The sequence below is a fragment of the Amblyomma maculatum genome, chromosome 3, assembly GCF_055883805.1.
Source record: "Amblyomma maculatum isolate TAMU_Amacu chromosome 3, ASM5588380v1, whole genome shotgun sequence".
Classification (NCBI taxonomy): domain Eukaryota; kingdom Metazoa; phylum Arthropoda; class Arachnida; order Ixodida; family Ixodidae; genus Amblyomma; species Amblyomma maculatum.
The window spans coordinates 25,919,197-25,936,051 of record NC_139346.1 but is presented as its reverse complement, the minus strand read 5'-3'; the positions used below and the strand labels follow the sequence as shown (position 1 = coordinate 25,936,051).

At 45.3% G+C, this 16,855-nt stretch overlaps 1 protein-coding gene across 1 annotated transcript in view; it reads left to right on the top strand.

Annotated features, from left to right (window-relative positions):
* LOC146194374 (serine/threonine-protein phosphatase alpha-2 isoform) overlaps positions 1–16,589 on the top strand; it is a 46,434-nt gene extending 29,845 nt beyond the window's left edge. Inside the window, exon 5 of the mRNA XM_084597381.1 lies at positions 7,975–16,589. Coding sequence (XP_084453507.1) covers positions 7,975–7,977 — 3 coding nt within the window. The 3' untranslated portion in view covers positions 7,978–16,589. The remainder of the gene's footprint in view (positions 1–7,974) is intronic.
* Positions 16,590–16,855: the final 266 nt, after the last annotated feature.

Below are 16,855 nucleotides of genomic sequence, written 5' to 3'. Positions count from 1 at the left end.
TTGTATTAATAATAATGTATTAGATTACCCTTCAGATGCATACTGCAAGGATGGACCCCAGACGAAAAGCTAGTTAAACAGCTTGAGAGTGTCAGTGGCCCTACAAACAAAAGGTACTTGTGGGAGAAAAAAAACTAAAGCAGATCAGAGGAAGCGTGAAAAAACACCACCGAATATGCATCGAAAATACATCAATAAAATGCATGGTTAGAATCGCTTTAAAGATCAACACTACACGAGCCAACTGCCGCGGTACTCTTGCACACCATTTGCTTCCTCGGGGATGTTCAGTGGGAGGATAGTGCAACAACCATTGCAAATCACTTGTGGCATGCAGAATTTGCCTCAAATTCACGTAAGCCGTGCACACTGGATGAGTTCGATGTTATCGGCTATGCAGCCAAGAAAGATCTGCTAACTGCATTACCGGTGTACTATAAACACAGCAGCCTTTCATTAACTTTCAGGTCCAGTCGGTTCTTGCAACACCTTTGGTAGCAAAACGTGCGAAGAAAGTCTGTCTAAAGCCATGCCAGTAGTGTTCAACCAGCAATAGTTAGCTTCCCCATATGGTCGTGCTGTACAGAATGCTGACTTCCCTGCATGCTACTAATGTGTTGTGGAAAATGGCATTGCCATTCGCTTGATCACATGGCACATTCCTAGCTTCATGATTTTAGGGTGTCTTCACGCAGCTTGTTTAGCCTGACCCTGCTTCATGCATGTCATTAGTGTCAGTGTTATGTGAAGTATTTAGTGCTATTGTCATTAGAAGATCACTTTAATGGCATGATACTGTTCGATACATTGGATGCTTACTTTGTCGGGTCTGACAAACGGGTTCACGGGTGCTGTACTTTTGTGGGATTTTCAAGGAGCTTTTTAGAGCATAAGCTCTGTTACTTGGGGTTTTAATGGCTGTTACTCAAACGACCTTGAGGAGCCATGCAAGGTCATTGTGAGAGTTGGTCATTTTGGGATGTCTATCTATGCTATGTCTGTTGCGGTGAACTAGGGGTGTGCAAATACTCGAAATGTCGAATACGAATACAGTCCAACCTCGATATAACAAAGTCCTACTTGCAGCTGAAAATTTTGTTAAATCGAGAATTTCGTTACGTCAAGGTTCCCATGCTTTAGCAGTCCAAAAAAGTAACAGGTTCATGGAACACTTGTAAATTACGAATTCAAGAAGTAAGCAATAAACTTTAGCAATAGTAGCGCTAACAAGGGCACCGGACTTTCTTTTGTATACCAGGAGCATAATGTGTGATAGCAAATGGATGTGAACGCTTAATTTTTCTCTGTGTGCGCAAAGCAAAGAGCAAGCTCAGTGCCTAGTACTCAAAGCCACTGCTGGATGACGCCACTGGCATCATCATCATACATTTGCAAACGGGGATTATACTCTTCAGATCAGCTGATATAGGGACTTTCTGAACGGGGATGCTGTTGCGTGTTCGCATCGCCACACCTGCGCGGCTGCCTTGAGCACAGCAATCTTTTGCTCAGGCGTCACGTACGCGTACCATATTTACTAGCATAATGAACCCACCTCCTACTTCAGTGCTGATACCTCATCGCATTTCTTGGCACGCCAAGATGGCCATGTTTCTTGACGTTAGCTCTAATTTTGGGAAGGGAGAGAGATAGACGAACTTTTCAGAGTGCCAGTGATCTTAACATGAATGGTGCTGGCGGTGGCTTGCTCTTCTTGTCCGGTAGCACAACTTAAAAAGCTTTGCACTATGCCAATTGGTGGGACATCGCAAAATTAAAACTGCGGAACTGTTTCTTGTTTCTGCAGCTTTAATTTTACGGTTGCTCAAGCCTGGTTTCAGTATGTTCACTTTGTCGCGCAGTGACTGGGGTGGGTGCTGTCCACTGGCGCAAAATCACTTGAACGGTGGATAGCAGCAAACGCCGTTTGAAGTAAACGATGCTAAAAGCAGGTGTCATGATTGCAGTTGACCGCATCCTTTCTTTGATGATTGATGGGTGAAAGAATGGATGGCTCTTGCAGAAAAAAAAAAAAACTTTTTATGCGTATTGAGCCCTCCCCACAAGCTGACGTCAAATTTTGTTGGAAAGAAAAAAAATGGGCCCATTACACAAGTAAATACGGTATCTCCGGTTAGCACTTTGCTATTCCTACTGGCCAGCGACATCATGGCGTGACGCGTTCTGAAACTTCCGCACTGGGGTTTTGCATGCATAGACAGATGGCATGGCGACGCACCCCTATCATAGTCATTTTGTTTCACTCTCAGATTCCAGACATTATTATACGGTCTGTCTCTGCTAAAGTTTTGGTATTCATCTGATTGTCAAGGTGGTTGCTAGTACATGCATGCAATGCGCGAAGACTTATATATATGTATATGTATATAATATATTCTGCTGTGCAATGAGCTGATACATTATCAGGTCTGTATCTTTGGCTGCAATACCAGAAAAAAATAGTCCAAGGTTTTGCCAAGGTGTTCAAAGGGGTGCTGCGCACAGAGCGGCGCAGCGACCCCTGGCCCAGGTTGTCTCTCTTATACTTCTATACCACGCGACACTCCATCTCTAGCACACAGACGAAGCCTTATGCAGTAGATGGATTGATGAAAAATGCAGAACAGGAGCCGGGGATTCGCAAACTACCAAGCAGTCGACACAAGCATATGCGAATGAGACGGGGCAAATGAGACTGGAGCAGACGATGCAAGGAATGGCACGCTTTCCAGCAGCCACTCACGGGGCATACCGACCGCCACGGGACTGGTGTGACCAATCAGTGCCTACCAGTGGCTCTGCAGAGTCCTTCGAATTTTTTATGTTTGTGCGTGCGTTCATTTTTTATCACGGGCACGTGATTCTGATAGAACAAAAACAACCTTTAGGCTCACTTTGAGGCTGTTTTCGGCAGGTTTTTTGCTGCATGATTGAAAAGGCCTTGTAGATTTCGAATCTGATCTTTCTAAACTTTGATTTTTCGCTAACTTTCTGCATTCTGATCCTCGTGGCCAGCCTCTTAAATTCCATACCCAAATGTACACACCAATTGGCAATCACTACAAGAGATTTCTTTGCAATGATATTATCACTTTTAGATGATATTTGTTCAAACGCAACGCAAATGCCTGCGAACAAGTCCGTAACAATATCATTGTAAGTGGACTGCACTGTATATGAATTGTACCGAATATGCCAAAATTTCACCACAGTTTCCCGACAATGCTTACGGCTTGACCACATTGTTAGGCTATGCAGTGAAGCATCCTGAAAACATGACAGGGCCGTTTGGTGCAGGGGGACCTTCCCTTTTAAAGGGCCACTGTCCACCCTCCGATCGAAAATATTTTCTTCCCTGGTGACTGTGAGGCTTCAGTCCCAGAATCCAAGGCCGAAAAATTTTTTGAAAAGAGTTAATAATAACGCAGTTACAGCAACTGCAATCACCCGATTCTGTTACATTTTTCTCCTGTTCCCTCGCAAAGGTTTTTCACTCTCCGGCCCGGTCGTCTAGCTTCCGTAAGCCAAATTCCCCTTCCTCCTCCGCGTTTGGCGGGAGGTGATGCGTGGCACTCTGTGTGCGCGGAAAGGAAACAGGCGAGGGAGCGCACGCCGCTGCGTTCATTGCATTCAGTCCAGCGGTGGCGAGAAAAAAGTGCTGGCGAGCGGCGCACACAATTAGTCGTGTACGCCCACCCTTCACCAGTCAGTCAGCAAGACGCATCAATGGATGTAGTTTCTATCCCAACGTCAGCCTAGCGGCAGCGTATAGAACGGAGAAGCTGGTTTCCCGAAGGAGAGGCTGAGAGAGCTTTGATTTGTATTTTCTGCTGCTTTGCGGCGCGCATATCACTGTAGCATTTTGCAGACTATCTCCGGTACCTGATCGAAGCATTGGGCTCCTTTGCTTAAAAAGTCATACACTGTACAGTGGCCCTTTAAAAGAGGGCAATCCCAAATGTGTACGCAAAGTGAAGCGCTTGAGAAAACTGGGAAAAAGATATTATTCTTGCTTCGGTTTGATTTCATATGCAGACTCCCATTGTGTAGGTATTCGTCATATAAAATTAATGTGATGCAAACAGTTTTTGGCAATTTTTTCAGGCCCATTTGATAATCTTAGGTTTCACTTATTTGAACATTTTTTTCTAATCTCTTCATGGTCAAATTAGCAAAAATTTACTCTATTCAGCAGTGACATGAAAGCTCCACCCGGTTTCATGCAGGTCCTTCCTGTGCAAAAACAGTGGTGTATATATGGAATCCTGTATAAAATCTCTGTAGTTGTCGCTTAAATTTATTTGCAAATACCATGTCAGTTCTGAAATGAAAGACGACAGTGATTAGGTATTCAATATTCGAAGGTATGTTTCGGGTTCGATTCACATTTTTAAGTGTCAATATTTGCACACCCCTAGGCATTATCATAGCAGCGACATGACTACTGTTCAGCCTGAACTTGACGTCTGATGTTATTGTTGGTGCCATATGTGATGTCAAAACTTCGTGTCCTGTGCGTGCTCACACTCGTATAGCCGTAGATGAGGATAGCGTCAGAGCGTTGCCTTGGACTGCCTTTTGTGCAGAGAGGGGAGAGCATTAGCTGCATGTGATCATGCATCTGATAGAGCCCATCACAAAGCTGCATTGACCAAGCAGAGGGAATGTAATCAGGCTAAACTTGCGAGCTTTTACTCTTACAACTAGGTTGAAGCCATGCTCCATCTTTTGCGTTCAGTTATCGATATTGTCCAATATATTCTAATATATTCGGAATAGCCTGTGCAGGATGAAAAAGACTCTGAAATGGGGTTCAGGAAATAAGTGTTTGCATTGTGTGGAGCAAATTTCACTTAGTGTGCATGTCACATCAAACTCCTTAGAAGAGGGCCGATAATTTGGTTTGGTTTAGTTTATAGGGTTTTAATGTCCCAAAGCAACTCGGGCTATGAGAGATGCCGTAGGGGAGGACTCCGCAAAATTTCAACCACCTGGGGTTTTTTAACGTGCACCGACATCGTACAGCACACGTGCGCCACGCTTTACACCTCCACCGAAAAGCAGCAGCCCCCCCCCCCCCGAGGCCAGGATTCGATCCCGCATCTTTGGGCACAGTAATCGAGCACCTTAACCACAGCACCACCGCTGAAAACATTTTTTTTAAATTGCCATCCCCGCATCTCTCAGCGACCACCAGACTGGTCCTTTTGTGCAAATTTTACCTCTGTTTGCCCTAGGTCACATGTGCTGTCACTGTGAAGAGAATGTCATTGGCTTGCCAGGGACCATAGCGAAGAAAGCAACACGCACGCACGCAGGAGTTGGCTGCACGTCCGACTTCCCCCACTCCCCTAGAGTCAAGCTATGGCAAAAAGAAAGTGCTCGGCTGAGCTGGATTGGCATGGTGGTGCATTCGTGGGCGGAACAAAATCTGTTGTTTTTCTCGGTCAGCCCGGTGTGTTGATTAAGGCATAAACATAGAGGCTGCTTCTGACTGCCACTTTTGTGTAGTGCGAAAAATGCTAGAGAACATTTTTGCGGCAGAACAATTCCACATCTATAGGTGCTGTCAGCTTTTCTTACCCTCCATAGATATCTTCTCGGTGTCCTATTACAGTGAAATCTCGTGATAACGAACAGTTAAAAAATCGGAAAATAGTTCGCTCTATCCATAATTCGTAATATAAAATTTCGTAGAAAATACATACGAGAGCAGCGAAATTCAATCAGAGAAGGCACAGCAACTCGGAGGGTGCCTACTTGGGTCACTTCCATTTATTTACGCGCAAAGAACTGCGTTATCGCAGCCTGCTTTTTTGTGTTGATCGCGTTCCGTATCACGCCCTGTTCCATAGTTTGCAAACCCTCAACAAGGGCAAACGCACTGCAGTGGCGGCGCAGTAAATCCAATGCAGCAAGCGCTTCTTGTGAAGTCGGACTGTTCTCATCGTCTGCAGGGTCAACCTGAGCTTCGTTTTTCACAGCGATTTCGGCATTCGTCAGTACAGCCGTGGTCGCCGCAATGTCGTCGCCGCCTACAAAGTCCTCTACAGTCATTGTTGCGGGCATGTCACCAACAAAACGCGAAAAATCGTTCCAGGCTCATCGAGCTCGCGGAGCTCTGCTTCTGCTTCGTCGGGATCGTCCCCATCGTCACTTGATGCACGGGCCTCTGCTGGAACAAAACCTGCGTGCCGAAAGTAGTTGGCAATCGTTTCGCCTTTCACGCTGTCCGATGCCGCTTCAATGCTCCCAGCAAGTCGATCTTCAAGTCTTGCTCCATAAGAAGCTTCATGAGAAGAGTGTCAGTCTCCTCTTGTAAACTGCCTTGAAGGCCCTGATTTTATCTTGAGCTTGGTCTTTAACATCAGTGCTGCTCTTTTTTTCGTGATCACCGCCATCACAGCACTACGCACACTCGCGCACCACACTTGACACGACGACCGACGCAGCCTCCGCTGAACGCTACGACGGCCACGCCGCTGCTAACACTAAAAATGCAAAAGACTCAAAAACCAAAAAGGCAAAAGCAACCTTCGATCGTGCCGCTGCCGCCGCTGCTGAAGCGGTGAGATTGTGAGATGCGAACGATTTCTTATGGCCTCCGAGATCCCCTCCGTGCGCACTAACAGGCGCGTGGGGGCAATCTCGGAGGCCATGGATTTCTTTGGCTGTCAACTGCCGAAGCCGTCGTGGCATCTGTGGCGCTGTCAGCGCCTGCGAGGTAGTCCTGAACGTTTGCTCCGCCGCACAACACATGTGTAGTGCAAGGAAGCCTGCCTCCTGCTATTAAAGTGAGGTAGTGCTTGGCGTCGCGAAGTTCGTAATATCCGTTTTATGCCGAACCGCGTTCGCTATGGGAAGTTAAAAATACATGTGTTTGACAAAATAATTTCGGAAGAGTTCGATATATTCAATAATTCGTAATATGCATGTTCGTTATATCGAGGTTTGACTGTAAATTCATCTTTTGGGCTTGGATTTTTTAAGCAAACCCGTCGCTCATGGTGGTCACCGGCATTGCAAAATGAGTTCATGCACCGTATACCAGTATGAGCAAAAAACTAACTGGAACAGCAGGCAACGAGAAAGATCTTTGCTGCCGACAAGGCCTCTCTGCCCACCGAACAGCTGTTGTTGCAGCAGTTTCACAAAGGGGAAATTTTCAACAAAACTTTCCCCTGGGCTGATAAGGTGTTTGGCAATTGACATGATGGGCTTGGTCGATCCTCTGTGCATGAACTGTTGGATGACACACTTCCTTGCAAGCTGGGAAATGTGTTATCAGTCTAGGTGTGATCATGATCTTGTGATTATGGATGGGATTACAACTGAGCTTGGTGCCATGAACAGTTCTTGCAATGTCCTTATGCCATTGTGGTGACGGAAGTGCCCCATCAGCGTGCTCCATTGCAGCCACTTGGAAGAGGTGTAAATTTGACTTGGACAACCTTTCACAGTCCTGTTCCCTGTCCCCATAATCGGGGCCTGCTAGGGGCTGTCAGCTTCTCCCAGGCACACACGGGCACTTATGTCACACTCAATATCCTGATCCGTGTTGTCTTGACTCAAAAAGACTGGTGCCATTAACAAAACTTTGGGTGCTTTATACCACTAGAACCTTAAGGATGCAGGGTTGCTGCAATAATCAGTGGGTTGAGGGCAAATGCTTAGAGGATACATTGACATGTCCAGAAATAGATTTGTTGTCTTTTTGGACGGAAGTGTCCTAATTGGCCTTGTAAAAATTGTTAAAGGCATACCCTGTGCGTGCAGCGAACAAATTGCTGCAACTTGGGGACTGCCGGGATCAAATGATCAGTCCAAAATTTCAATCCTGGCACTGCATTCAGTCTAAGGAGTGCTGATGATGTGGATCCCATTCTGGGGCATGTCTGCGTGTACCATTGTTGTCTTTCTTTCGAGAGTGTTTATTGCTGGGTTACCTCTTAACTGCCGTCTCCCTCCCTCCAGTGAACAGTTGCTTGAGGCCTTGGAGGAAGCCTGGCAGCCCCCAACCTTTGCGGGCAAAGCGGAGGGGCTGCAGGATGACTACCCTCTTTTTGGAGGGAGAGTGAGGAGGAGGAGGAGGAGGGAGACGTCCACCACAGGCTGCAGACTGGAAAGGAACATGGGCGGGCACTGCACCTAACCAGCACGACAGTGATGCAGGGAGACCTCCAGCAAGGATCAACAGTTGCACCCTCACATCTCTCAATCAGTGGACGGAGCGCTTTGCTACAGACACCACCCTGCTTTTTCGCTCCTCTATTGTTGGGAGGGAAGGAGGAAAACTTCCTCTCTTAGTATAGTGTCTTTCAGTTTGGTGGAGCTGGCATAGCGCAGTACTTCTGGTGATTTTCTCTCTGCTTGTCTGATCTCTGTAGTGCCTTTCTGGGAATCTGTTGGTTTTTGGGGGTCCCGGGGAAAGAAGAGGGAGAATGTGCTCACTCCTTTCTCTGTGCACTTAACTTCATTTCATTCTCTCTTGTTTTTTTTTTTCTTGTTTTTTTTTTCTTACCATGCCACTCAAGGCCCTCTGTGATGTGGACTCCTGGTCCTCCCTCCCCCAAATCTTCAAGCTCAGCTCTATTCCCTCTCACTTTCTGCCTGCACTGCATGGAAAATGCTTGCTTGCAGTGCCAGAGGTTTGCTTTTTGATGACTGTGCTTTGTGTGATGGCTTCCTGCCCGACCTTTTCAGTGACACAGACCTGCCTTTTCTTTCTTTGCTTGTGCCTTCTTTCTTTTTGCCCTATGGTGATCTCTGCACTGTTGTTTGTGACCAATAAAGTGTGATTGCATGTGCAGGCAGATTTCTAGGCTTGAAACTTTAGTGGCACAGCAATGCCTTTCACGTAACTGGCCATGGCAGATATGAATTAGTAGATGATGCTTTTCTCATCACTGTTCTCTGGGACTCTCTTGCTAAAATTTTTACAGTAACTGATTGCCATGAATCCTGTAGAAGCTCGGAGAGCAAACCGGAAGCTTCTCTTGCAGCCCTTCCATTGGCTCTTAATTCCATAGATTATGTGACTGCCTCATGTGTTACCTAAGTGATTTGAAGAGCTCCTTTGGTCATTATGTCTGCAATTATTTTGAGAACGGGCAGTATTTTTTAAAATAGGCATTCCAGGTGTAATGAATTCTATGCTGGTGTTGTTGCTTGCAGCGCATACTGAAGTGATGGGAATTCCACTGCAGATCCATCCTGCTGTTAAATCTTGTTTTCTACTTATGTGGTTGTTTCAGTTTTTTGTACTGAAAACAATGGAGAGTTTTTTTGCAGTCCTTAAAGAGATGGTGAGTGAAAGAGAGGTTTCTTTGGAGGATGACGCCTCTTATTCTTTTTTGCATGCAAGCAGTAGGAAGTTTTAGCAGTGCTTTGCACTCGCACTCAGTCGGGAGCATGGCCAGAATGGCACCTCTGTTCTGCCCGCATGCGGACCAAGCATAGTGTGCACGAACACTGGCAAACCAGTCTAGCATGCCCGCCATGTCTTTCCCTTCGTCTTGTTACACATTCGGTATTAGCGTCCGCCTTTTGCTTTGCACATTATAAAATATTCACAAAGATCCTCTCCCACATTTCAGTCTTATTTTTTCCCCCTTTGCTTCTTTTTCTTATATAATATACCAAGCAGATGCTCGCCACTGCTTCATTTCAAAGGGGACCCTCTTTCTATCCATTCATTCTGTCTTAGCTGAAAAAAATTTCATACATCACTGCTCTAGTTATTTACTATGAGATGGGCAGGTCCATAAACATTCTGCTAAAACTCCGTATTGTTTTTGGAGCTTCGTTCTTTAAAGGCTGCTAGGTTTTAAAGTGTGATGTGTTGTCAGAGCTCTTGGCATACTTTCCACTTGAAAAATTTCACCTTGTTTTCTGATCTTTTCCTCTTTCTCTTTTTGTACTCTGACCCCCATAAACCAGTGTGTGCAGTTGGCAGACAGGGACCCACATTCGCAACTCAAATGGTGCAATCCAGTGGTAGCTATAGTCCCACTGCATTTGAACAGCTTGTTCTTAGGGGAGGTCCTCACCTTATTCCTTTGGGAAGCTTCTTTCACTTCTTTTATGGACAAAAAAAGGGGGTGAGAGCTTTGGGTGCAAAAAAAGAAAAATGCAGTTTTTCTTGAGCGCTTTCTGTTTTGTTCACATTAGTGAAATTTCGACACCAAGTGGTGTAAAATTTCCTGAGCCCTCCACTATGGCGTCCTTCATATCCTTAACCCCCGTCACACGGCCAATATCAGTGTCAATTGAGCCAATACCCATCATGATGCATTGATGCCACATGGCAAACTTCAGTGACTGTAGCACAGTGAAGGTGTGTCCCCGACAGGTGTTGCCACTGGTAACAAACATGGAGTAAGTGCGAAGTGAAGCAGGATAAAACGTGGTGAATATTTGATTTAGTGCTATCTTTAATTAAACATATGTTCAGAGGAGGGTATACAGTAGAACCCTGCTATAGTAAACTTGGTTACAGTAAAGCTCTGATATAGCAAAATGAAACTTGCATTCCAGTTGATCTTTCATAGTTGACTGTACATTTTTAAGGTGAAAGCCTTTCTAGGCTCATGGAACAATATCCGATGTGCGAGGGTTGTGTGTGAGACCTGTCATATTCCGCGGGATTCCACAAGATTAGTTCTTGCCGAGCGTTCCTGCATCTGCAATGCCACACTTGAACGCGTGCCAAGGAATGCCACGTGGCAGGAGCAATAGTGTACCCTCCAGACTTGCACCTGCTGGAGAAAGTGACAGATACTGCACTTTTCCTTTCATGTAAATCAAATAATTATATGATAGGAGAGGAAGGGTAGCCTTTCACCATTCACCTCTTTAACACCTAAGAGACCTTAGTTTTGTCGGTTTTATGTAAAGAAATGTTTCTTTCACATCGCTGCACTCGCGTTACCTAGAATCGCAATGCAGTTTTTTTTTTTTGCAGTGCATTTACCACCATGCTTAGCAGCATTCTGGAGAAACAAACCTTGCATAGACTTCGGAGCCGTGAGGGAAAGCATGCAGTGCGTAGGAAAAAAAAAAAAAGATAAAGCTTACTACAAACATGAAAAGGAGAGTAAAAGTGCAGTGAGGAATAGGAAAGAAATGGCTGAACATTCGCAGCACTGCGCAGCACGAAGCATAAGGTAGTGGTGGAAAGCAGTGACATTTCTCATCTATTGCCTTTTTAAAAGACTAACAACGAAAGATGACACCGCTTGCTCATGTAAGGCTTCGGTTTTCACTCGAAATCAAGCTTGGTTGCATCCATAGCCGTGTTGCCTTCATGCTTAGAGGGACTTCAACAAGATGTAAACAAAGAAATCTTATAAATAAAAAAAAAATGGCACGAAGAGATAAGAGATGGAAGTTATTTTAGTGGGTTTTTTTATTAAGCAAGAAGACATGCTCAGTAAGTAAGCGCTTAATTAGTAACATCATCTCCAGGACCATGCCATCACCAGCAACTAATATAGCAGATTTTTGCTGGTCCTACTGACATTACTATAAAGGGATTTTTGGCGTAACCCATGGGCAACAATGGCAGAACGGAAATGGGGTAGCGCACTTACTTATTTGCTCAATTCTGAGCGCCCCCCCTTTTCTTTCACAATCCTGACACCCAAGTAAGGAGGGGTGCTTAGATTTGCGAAATCTAAAATAATGCCACTGAGAATGGTCAAACAATTTGTTTGGCATACAAATTTGATAAATACCTTCGCAAACGCTGTTGCAGAGCTCGAAGTTGAAGCTGTGACAGCAGATAGCCCTCTTTAAACTCGTTTTGACTTCCGTTCGGATTCTAAACAGCTGACACCAAACAAAACAAATGCTGGCCCGCGATACCTGCGAAACCTGCCCAGATCTGCTGAATCACCGCTGATCTAGATTTGTGACATGTTGATAGGGTAATTGGGATCACTTACAGCCGGCTTTTGCCGTCCTGCGCCGCCAGCTGTTGTGTCGAAATGCAGCAATGAAAGAATTGAAGATCGTGCCTCGGATACCGTATCGCCTCTGGTCTCTTATGGCTCCAGCTTGACTGAGCGAGCAAGCACGATGGAAGTCTAGTCTACACTCTCCCTTGCAAAAAAGCGGATGCTTAGATTCGCATGCAAGCATTTTTTTTTTTTTCAACTTTTTTTTCCAAGTGCTTAGAATCACATTCATTTTGCGCTGGCAATGGAAACTGCAATAGCTGAATGGTCATCTTTGCCACTTTTGTAGTTGCTATTATTGCATCACTTGTGGAGCTGCTTGGTTTCTGTTGTCGCAAAGTGCACTTAAAGGTTAACATGGGCGAAACACTGCAACATGAAAGAACAGTGTCGTTTTGTTTACATTGGTCTGAGCGATCATTTTGACTGCCGACAACCTAGTTGTCGAACTGATTAGTGTAAAATTTCGTAATTAAATTAAAGTAGATATTTTTTGTTTGAAGTGGTGAGTGCGGGGCTGCTCTCGTTGTCCCTCCATATTCCAAGGGTCATTCGCGAACCTTGTTGAGTCAATGCTGATTGAGTTCACTCTCCATTGACTCAATGGGCATTGAAAGTGCCTGTGTGACAGAGGTATTAGTTGTTTTGGTATGTTAAACCCTGTAAACCAACCAACCTCCTGCTTAGCATTGGCTGCAGGAGTAGTTAATTTTCTTGCTTTGCTGTACAAGCATTTCAGGGGTACTCTCGTGTATTCGAGCTAGGTGGAGACTTCAACCTGGAAGTAGGCTATTTCCACCATTGCACTTTATGCTCTCAGTTTTTGTTTATGTTGCTGTGATAAGAGCCAGCTCTCTCTGGTGGGGTTTGCTCACGAATTGCAGAGCACTACTTAATCTGAAGGGCTTAGTCATGGTTTCTGCCATGTTTTTTTTTTTTCTTTTCGCACTAACTCCCAGTTACCCACTTTGATCCTCTCTTTTTACAGGAAAATAAATTTCTAGGTAATGAGGCATCAAAAACGGGGCAGTCCTAGCTTTGCATTGCTCTGAGGGTAGTGGAAAGTCCAGCTGCTTAGTCAGGTGCTATGTTTGTATTTTCTGTCATTTTTGTTTGCACCTTCGAGTTCCAGGTGAATGCAGTGTGTGTTTTGCATGCAGACTTCAAGGAGGGCGCCAGGCTGTGTCAAAATGCATTGCAGGCTTATCTGTTGTTGCCTGCTGTGCTGAACAAGGGGTGCATCTCTTTGGATCAGTCTTCCTTTGTTGTCGTGGCTGCGTGCCTTGGAAGCTGTGTCGTGCACAGAGTTGCTGGTTAGGGGTAGGTGCCAATGTATGATCTGGTCTTGGTCAGTTTTGCTGAGTCATTTACACATTTACACTCAAAGGATAGCATTCACGTCAATGACAGGCAGTCTCAAGAAACTCTCCTTGTCATGGGGGGGGAGTGTCCTTCAGAGTATCAACGAAAATGTACTGCAGGTGTGAAGTGATTACTGGAATTTATAGTGAAGCTCTATTTGTCGACAAATATTTTTGTTGTCAGTATTTTTGGTCATTGTGGATAACAATATTTTATAGAAAGTAATTTATTTGTATTAGCAACTGTCACATCCTTCCCAGGCTGGCAGTGCTTATGTGCTCCGTCTTAACCACTCGTAGTGGACTTGGCGTTCAATTGGGAAAATTGCTAGTAATTTTCTGCCACTCCAGTGCCCTGCTTTGTGCATGTCAGCTAACTCAAGGATTGGCCAAAACACTTCTGCTGCAGTTGCCCTGCTGTGAATGAGCTGCTGCGAGAGATAATTGCAGCAGAATTTTGTTAATGGCTCGCACTGTCAGAGCCCGCTGGGTGAAATGAGGCAGTGCACTCTACTGCACTGGCTTTGCCCCAGGGCAGCAGGGTGCACTTACATCATTTGGTTCTGCACCAGTGCAGCAGTGTTAGAATAGTGCACGATCATCTGGCTGCCTCACAGCTTGAGTCTACTTATGTGGAAGCAACAGACTTGACCATCACGGGCTCAGTGTGCCAACTGGAAATTGCATAATGCCCAAGGACAATGTCGATTAGATAATGTTGTGGCGCTGATGTTCGGGTACCCAGTTTGAGTTAAACTGAAGATGGTTGAAAGTCTGTGGCATTGCACAACTCATCCTGATCTTTGCTGTTTCGAGCTAGCATCACAGGGCTGTGTGTGCGGCTCATTTGGAGTGACGCCTTTGTCATAGCTATTGCACTCTTGTTCATAGCAAGGAGCCCTGCGGGCTGGTGTAAATAATTTGCGTAGATTAAAGGCTGACAGCGATGCCGTCTCGCTGCACAAAGCTGAGACAGTGCTGGACTGTCCACCAGGGGCAGCCTCGTGTCTTTCAAGGCGTGTGCTTGCAGTAACTTCGCTTCTTTCACTCTAGCAGCCTTCTTTCTCAAATTCTTGTTTTTAGTTCACGAGACGTCATCACTGCTAAAATGTATGAGAAGATGCCACATGTCATTTACCCCAAATATCGAGAGGGACACCGCTAGTACCGAGACATGGCACTACCACTGCAATCTGCTGTAGGGACAAGAAGCTCCTCACAGGTGCCAGGAAGGTCCGGTGTCTTTCTAATTGCAGAATGCTCGCCACGTGCTCAGTCATTTAGTGCGAATTGGGTTCAGTGACTGCAAAATTGATATTGACGAAGTAAAGGGCTGAGAATGAAGTTCTATATTTTGGTTTTTCACTAACACCCAAAAGCTTCCTTCCATCTCATCTAACGTGCTTGGCAGAACAGCATGTTTAGAAGCGTTTAGGGCCATGTTTGGTTTGAGAGTAAATGGAGCACACTCAGTTGATGCCACGCCAGAACTTAGGGGCAGCTTTAGAGAGGGGAGGTCGTGTGTGCTTGTTTCTTCCATTTATTAATATAGCTTCGAGGCTCAATCTCTGTCTTCCCTGCTCTGTTCAGCAGATCGTCCTCGCTGCACACTAAAGCACAATCTCTGCCTCGTTGAAAGTAACCCAGTGGAATTGTCTTGAGGTCAGCTTGTGGCAACTCTTCTTACTTTCAGCTGCCTTCTCTTGCAAGAGCCACGGTGAAACCGCCAAATTATAGCTTCTTTTCTTTGATGTGCTACTATGAGCCCATGCAGAAAATTGCAGGATTGCATTCCTTAAACAACTCTACCACTCAAGATAACAGCCATTGTGCCAATTTCTAGCCTGAAGTAGCTTTTTGAAGGTTCTGTCTTATTGTTTGTGCAGGGGAAGAGAAGTGCACCTCCTCCTAAAAAAAAAAAAAATTTCTATGCAAAATGGGCATCTTTGCAGCTTGGCGAGTTTTTCCTGTCCTGAAAGCGAGGCAGTAGAGAGGATAGGTTTGTGCTTAACTATTAGACAAGCACCATGTGCCATGCGCGCCTGCAGCTTTCCTCTGACTTTGCTTGCCCCGTTTAGGTTCATTGTACCATACTTCATTCATTCCGTCCCCCATCTCCCAGCGGCTCATATTCACGTTCCATTGCTCTGTACATACGGCGTGCATCCAGGCAAGTCTACAAATGCGAAGGCTTGCTTGCCACACTCATTGCGCCTCATGCTGGGAAGCTTTTTTTTTAGCAGCCTGTGCCAAGCATTACTTACACTTTTCTTGCCCTGCAAAATGCGGGGAAGTTGTTTTTGTTAATCTTGACGTAGCTGAGCATCTTTTTGGGCCATTTGCTGGTTTTGACGCTTGCAATTTGAATCGACCCAAATGTGATGGATGTGTATAACGAGATGCTGTATGCCTCTTGTCATCCTCAGCCTATACTCTCATTTTCCACAGCCCATTGCTGTGGGTGGAGGATGCTTATGCGGGACACGTACATATAATGTGAATGGGGCACTTAATTTTTTTTTTCACAGGTCACAGCGTGGATGTTTCAGGCAGCACCTGTGTGCAGCTGCAGTTTTCACAGTACAAAGGGTTGTGTTATCGGGTTGGTTCAGGATCGGTCCTAATGTGTTCGAAATTCTGTTTGTCTCTGACAGTTAAGGATAAGCATTGGGGTGTAGTAGGCATAACTCTATCGGCTATTCGAACACTGAGATTGTATGGGTTAGAATTTTAAGTTGCGCAAGACTGCTGAAATGTAATTTCAGGCTCTGTAGTCTGCTGAATGAACTTTCCTTTGGCAAATCTTGGACACAACAATGTCGGAAGATACTTGCAAGCACTGCGTGCCTGTCTGCTTTTACCGGTGATGGACACACATGGCTGTTGTCAGTCTGCTTGTCTGAGGGCCTTTTGTTGAAACTCATTTTGGGCAGCATGGAAATGGTATTCCCGCCGACTGTTTTGCATCTGTCAGGTTTGCATCTTAGTGCAACCCTTGGTAATGCTTAGGTGGGTGTTCGTTTCCAGAGTTTTGCTTTTTTCTGTTTGGTGGCAATGGAACAGCGTAGTAGATTTTGTGTGTATAAGTACATAGCCATATATTTATACATTTCTGCTGTGTACAGATCTATATATATGTACAGAGTAGAATGTGCGCCATACCTTGTAGACTTCCATGGTGAACCTATGAAGAAAGTAGAGGTAGCCAAGACCATTTGTGTTCGCGTGTCGGTGGTCAAGCTCATTCATTGCAATAAATGATTTGCAAGCGGCTTGTGTCACTTCTTCCTTTGGTATTGCAATGGCATGCTGGCTGTTAAGACGAGGCAAACCTGCACGAGCCTGCTTTCGCCATTTCAGAGTAGGGTGCCTTCAGCCAAAGATGATGGGATTACGACACTTAAAGGGCCACTGTCCAGGGAAGGCCCTTTTAAGCAAAGGAGCCCAGTGTTTCGATCAGGTACCGGAGATGGTCTGTGCAAAATGCTACAGTGACACGCGCGCCGCAAAGGATCGAAAATACAATTCAAAGCTCTC